This window comes from Triticum aestivum, chromosome 7A, assembly GCF_018294505.1.
Source record: "Triticum aestivum cultivar Chinese Spring chromosome 7A, IWGSC CS RefSeq v2.1, whole genome shotgun sequence".
Classification (NCBI taxonomy): Eukaryota; Viridiplantae; Streptophyta; class Magnoliopsida; order Poales; family Poaceae; genus Triticum; species Triticum aestivum.
The window spans coordinates 122,102,421-122,108,109 of record NC_057812.1 but is presented as its reverse complement, the minus strand read 5'-3'; the positions used below and the strand labels follow the sequence as shown (position 1 = coordinate 122,108,109).

At 43.7% G+C, this 5,689-nt stretch overlaps 1 protein-coding gene across 1 annotated transcript; it reads left to right on the top strand.

The window, feature by feature from the left end:
• The first annotated feature begins 660 nt into the window (after positions 1-660).
• LOC123150633 (phosphopantothenoylcysteine decarboxylase) lies at positions 661-4,068 on the top strand. The gene is made up of 3 exons (XM_044570471.1): positions 661-876; positions 3,021-3,372; positions 3,489-4,068. Exons 2-3 carry the CDS (start codon positions 3,043-3,045, stop codon positions 3,804-3,806), a joined length of 648 nt encoding a protein of 215 aa, XP_044426406.1. The 5' UTR covers positions 661-876; positions 3,021-3,042; the 3' UTR covers positions 3,807-4,068.
• Positions 4,069-5,689: the final 1,621 nt, after the last annotated feature.

The following is a 5,689-nucleotide window of genomic DNA, read 5'->3' as shown; positions in this document are numbered from 1 at the left end:
GTGTTCGCCAATGCGTGGCAACGAACGTTCGCCGGGGATTAGCGTCTTTTTTTTTACATAGGCATGTAACCGCTACAAGTGTTCAGGCTTGTGCTAACACGAGTAATGCAAAATTCTCTTTCAGCATTGAGATGCAAAATCTTACTCCATTTTTGTTGCCTATCATCTTTACCAATACAAGGCAATCTGATTCAACAATCACAAGGGAGTTGCACCATTGTAAAGAGAGTGCCATTTCTTTCACGCAATTGCTCCTTCTGCTTCAAAGGGCTGATGCACATATCTGAATATACCCAAAATATTATTTATTTCTTTGGCTCGGTCGTGCAAAAACTCTCTAAATTCACGAATTGATGATTTGGTTTCTCATATTGTATACTTTCTTGGGAAATTTTTTTCTACAAAATGTTTTGTTGGTGTATTCTACTCCATTTTATCTCTTTTTTTCGAGGTTCTCAAAAAAAGAAAAAAAAGGTCTACTCCATTTTATATTTTTTTGAGAAGGCTCTGCTCAATATTTTTGCACTCATATGATCGACCAGGCCTGGTAAAAGAGGGCCGAAGCACCAATCTGCAGGGGAGAAGGATTTCGGCCTGGAAGGCCCAACAGCGGACCAGCGACGACCCTGCCCAGTCCAGTCCGAGTCTGACCAAGTGAGAAGTGACCAGTCGAAGCCCCGACGCTCCACAGCGGCCAGCGCCTCCAGTCGCTCCCAGTTCCCCTCCGCCCGCGGCGCGCCGCTCCCGGCAGCCTCGGTCGCTGCCGCCGCCTCCGCCTCCGCCTACCGCCGGCCGACGACGCCCTCCGACCCCTCCCGCCGCCGCCGCCGTCTTCAACCGCTTATTTGCCCACGCTCCTACCAAATCGCCTCTCAGGTGAGTAGATCCTGGACTCTGAATCTCTGCCGCCGCTGCGGTCGCCGTAATTTGTGAGAAATGGGCCCATAAGTTGCTGCAGTAATATATTTTCCTTTTGGATTTGTTTCCTGTAGCCTCCATGCTTATACAGAATCACAGAGTAGTTATTGCCAATACCGGTGGCTTTTCGTCCCCAAATACAGGGCTAGTGGATTTCATACAAAATGTCAGGATATATGTTGATTCTCTTCGTGTGATTCCAAAATGCAAGTTACATTCGTGGGCAGCCATTTGGATCTGCTTCATGTGTCCTCCAGCCTTACAAAGAATCATAGGGTAGTTATGCCCAGACTAGTGGCTTTTCTGATGCAGTTTTCATACAAAATGTAAGTTATATGTTGATATGCTTCATGGATTTGCAAAATGCAAGTTACATTAGATGGCAGCAGTTTCGTGTGTGTGATTTGAGACAAATGGCAGCAATTGCTGTTGTTGTGCAACAGAAATGGGTCGGCCACCAAAGGGTCTCCAGGGAAGGGAATTAGGGAAGGAACCGGAGTGGGTAGGTCCAGCGCCCTAGTTCTTCCTTTGATGTATTTGGTTGGGAGTCGATCTGTCAACCCTTACATAGCCGTGCCAGACATATATGTACCTTTGCTATCATATGTATTATATTTTGATTACAATCTAGGGAGACTTCTACTCCCTCTGTCCTATAATATAAGAGCATATTATGGGACGGAGGGAGTAATATGTTAGGTTAGCACTTGGCTGCTAAACTTTTACACTACACATAGTAAGTTTGACATAGTTCAGACATAAGCATAGTCCTGTACATCTGAAGTAGTGCCAAAAATTTGAAGCATTTGAACTATTAGACCAGTTTTATTTTCTACGATTTAAAAGATTTTAATTGAGCAAGTAAATTTGGATCAAGCAGTTAAACAATAATTATTATTTTAGTACAAAATACGTAAGCGTGAATACCTGGTTTTGCTTGAATTTATTAGATTGTTTTGCTGTTTCCAAAGGAAAAGCAAGTTATAGTTGGATATCCGAATGTTTCCGTAGATCAGGTGGAAATCACCTTTCCCGAATGTGCATTATTATCCAAAATGCACTATGCAGAAACAACCCGGTCCCAATCTGATCTGTCGGGAGATATCGACCATGTTTTTGGTGGGCTGACTTCTGTGGTAACTTGCCACGATGATCGTGGATGTGCAATCACAGCCACCACAACTTTGATAGTCTTGGTTAGCTTTGCTAAGTTCTGGTTACCAGAATTCCTTATTAATTTTAGAAACTTGAATCATACCAACAATATCTTTGATGGTTTCATGCCATGCATCCATCATTGACTTGATGAGAGTACGAAAGTCCCAGCATCTCCAGCAACCATCAAGAGTCAACCACACTCAGCCAAATACTGCAAACTGTAGAAAATGCCAAATTGTTAATTATGACGACTAGCATTGGAGCCCAAATGTCAATATGGTAAAATTGTAGAAAGGAAACAACAAGTTCCATCCGCATGGTGTTCTTGTGTGTGTGAAAAATAACCCAGGAAATGCTAGATGCAACTTCCTTATTTGGACATGAGCTTCTGAAGTAGCTGAAACATGGTAGCGTTGGATTTATTTCGTAACATAAACCTGGGAAATCCGACAATTATCATACAGGAACTTGTGAATGCATGTACACATTTGGTCTTCAGATACAGAATGTATGCTATATTGATAGTAACATCAGGTGTCAGATTATTAGTTTGATTATCTCGTGTTACCTTGCCGTTCCAGTGTCTACTTCTCTCAAATGTACATTTGACCCTATTAGAAGATGTAAATGATGAATTCGAGCTATTAATTATGTTTTTATGGATGTGAATGTGTTCCCGCATGCAGTGCAACCAAACTGCACCAGTCAGACCGACAATACTTAATTTCTGTGTTGATGATAAAACAGATGAAGACGTATCATTCTCTGAGCGATACTAGATATATTTCAGGGCCGCTTGAATTTTGGGACAACACAAATATTGTTTGCTTCTTCGGAACGATTTTTCCTCTTGATTTTCTTTATTTTGATTCCAGAGTATGCACTGTGGATCATGTTTTCCTGTACCAGCATAAATCCTCTGAATACCTGTAATTCAAATGCAGTTGAGCAATCCAAGTGAAGCAGATGGCTACATCAGAACCGGTACAGGAAAGCTGGGAGCTGGAACCCAGTAGGCCTCGGGTCCTCCTTGCTGCTTCAGGGAGTGTAGCTGCTATAAAATTCGAGAGCCTCTGTCGTGTCTTCTCCGAGTGGGCGGAAGTCCGAGCTGTGGCGACCAAGTCATCATTGCACTTTATTGAGAGATCATCTCTGCCTAGCGACGTCATTCTTTACACTGATGATGATGAGTGGTCTACCTGGACGAAGATAGGAGACGAGGTTCTGCACATAGAGCTGCGGAAGTGGGCAGACATCATGGTGATCGCCCCCTTATCAGCAAACACTCTGGCCAAGGTCTGTAATCTCTTCTTCCATGAACCGTTAGATTCGATGTCGCATCCCTGAATCAGTTAAGAGAACAGCAAGCTGCTCTTGTCCCAGCACAAGCTGACATTTCATTAGTTTCACAGATCGCTGGTGGGTTATGCGACAACCTCCTGACATGCATAGTGCGGGCGTGGGACTACAAGAAGCCGATCTTCGCCGCTCCAGCCATGAACACCTTCATGTGGAACAACCCGTTCACGGCGCGCCACATCGAGACGATCAACCAACTCGGGATTTCCTTGGTCCCACCCACCACGAAGAGGCTGGCCTGCGGCGACTACGGGAACGGCGCGATGGCTGAGCCTTCACAGATCCATACGACCGTGAGGCTCGCGTGCAAGTCACATACGTTCGGCACGGGCAATTCACCCGCGATCCCTTCCAGCAGCCACCCTGTCTAGCCGATGCAGTGGTCGATATGTTCACTTCAGGTGTTCAAGAGCTTAGTGTTTCGCGTTTTCTGTGCCGGCCCATGTCTGGGTGTAAGGAGTGGAGAGTATCATCAGGTGTTTGTTTGTCGGTGATGTCTGTGTTAACCAACGTGTCGTACCTATGGAACATGGATCAGTATATTTGTTACTGTACTAGAGATGTTAGGGCGTAGAGATTCAGGAAATGTTGTTCCAGCCATAATGTTATGTTATCTGTGGATGAATCTGCTTCCGTCGTTGTTCTGAATTTTACTGTGATGGTTTGCAAATGACCCCAGCTGGGACTCATCAGCAAGAGGCAAAATTCTCTTTCCCCATTTTGGTGCTGGACACTGCACGTCTGCACTATCAGGATCGGAACAATGTGAGAATGTGACGTGGCGCAAGAAAGTGCTCTGGTGAATCAGAAGCTGTGACTGGGCAACAAGATAAGATAAGTCCAAATCCAGATAAGCATCAGGTGGAGGTTGCGGGTTCAGTTCAGTCACCGTCGTGGCCTTCTTGCTACTCCTTAGTTGCTACCACCAGTAACAGGAACGTTTTGGTTTCGTAGCCCACAAGACCACACGGGTTGTGGTAGAGAGATGAATGGTTGGTGCAGTGTTGACGCGTCTGGATAAACGGATAATCGTGTCCGCTCCAGCGCGTCAGAATTTCGTATTTTGCGAGTAAATGAAACTCCAAGAAAATGCAGTGAAGTGGCGGCCATGGAATTATAGTTGGAACATTTCAACCAAAATCCGTGAAAGAGAGAGAGAGAGAGAGAGAGGGGCCTTTTGAGGTGTTTTGCGGCGTAGAAAATTCCGAATCACAACTAAATGATGAACCTGATAAACCCTCAAATAATAATAAAAAAACCAACTTAAGGGCTAATCCTCGTTGACATTTTTATAGAAGAAACTCCACAAGCATCATATGTCCGAGTCGGGATTCGTACTCAGATGGGCTGGCAGCAATCTCAGCTGCCCAGCCAATGGGTCGACACCCCATCCTCAAATAATAAAAACAAAATGAGCCGTTGCCTTTTCATCTTTACACGGCGAAAGCGAATTACGTGGGGACCTTCAATGCCTCAAACCAATTAGGCTGGACGGTTAGTGTTTAGTAACAATCCTCACAAAAAACGTGTAGATTTTTTAAAATACAAAGTGTCATGTCACAGTTTCTTTGTCTCGCGACTACTTCAGAAAATAAATCAACATATCTCTGTTTCGCGTGGCGGAAGTGACATGATTTACGACACTATACATGTGCTATGTTTCATCAAGAATGATTTTATTGAGATCAATGTAATGTTTGAGGGAGAACCAATTAGTGATTGGGTGGTTAGGAGGGAGATGGTATCTCAGCTCACTAAGGATCAAATCCTAGGTTTAACGTTTTGGTGTCTTATTAATACATATTATTTTCTAAACGGGAGCCGATGTTCGTTGATAGCGAGACGTCTACAGTAACTTTGTTAATCTTGAATCTCCATAACTCCAATCCGGTCCTCAGTAGACGACATGTGGGTTCATCTATGTGACGGTGTGAGTGTTTGCATATTGCATGCATGTCCGCGTTGTAATAACTGTTTCTAAAAAAATACAATGTATGAGAAACTCAGAGAAAAAACTAGAAATCTAGATATTTTGAACAAGAGACAAGATTAGAAGTTTAAGCAATTTGGAATGGAGAGAGTATGATAAGATCTATAAAAGTAATCGTATTTACTGGGGAAAGTGCATTATGTGGGCGCTTTCATTGCTTCAAACCAGTTATGTTGGCCGGTTAGTACAACTCTTGCTAAATTTTTAAAGAGTGGATTCCAGTTTTTACCCCTTACTTCCATATTTTTGACACTAATTACCCCA

Coding starts and splice junctions, on each gene's coding strand:
- LOC123150633 (XM_044570471.1), top strand. CDS start 3,043: ATGGCTACATCAGAACCGGTACAGGAAAGCTGGGAGCTGGAACCCAGT. Junction 3,373..3,488: donor CAGCAAACACTCTGGCCAAG/GTCTGTAATCTC, acceptor TTAGTTTCACAG/ATCGCTGGTGGGTTATGCGA.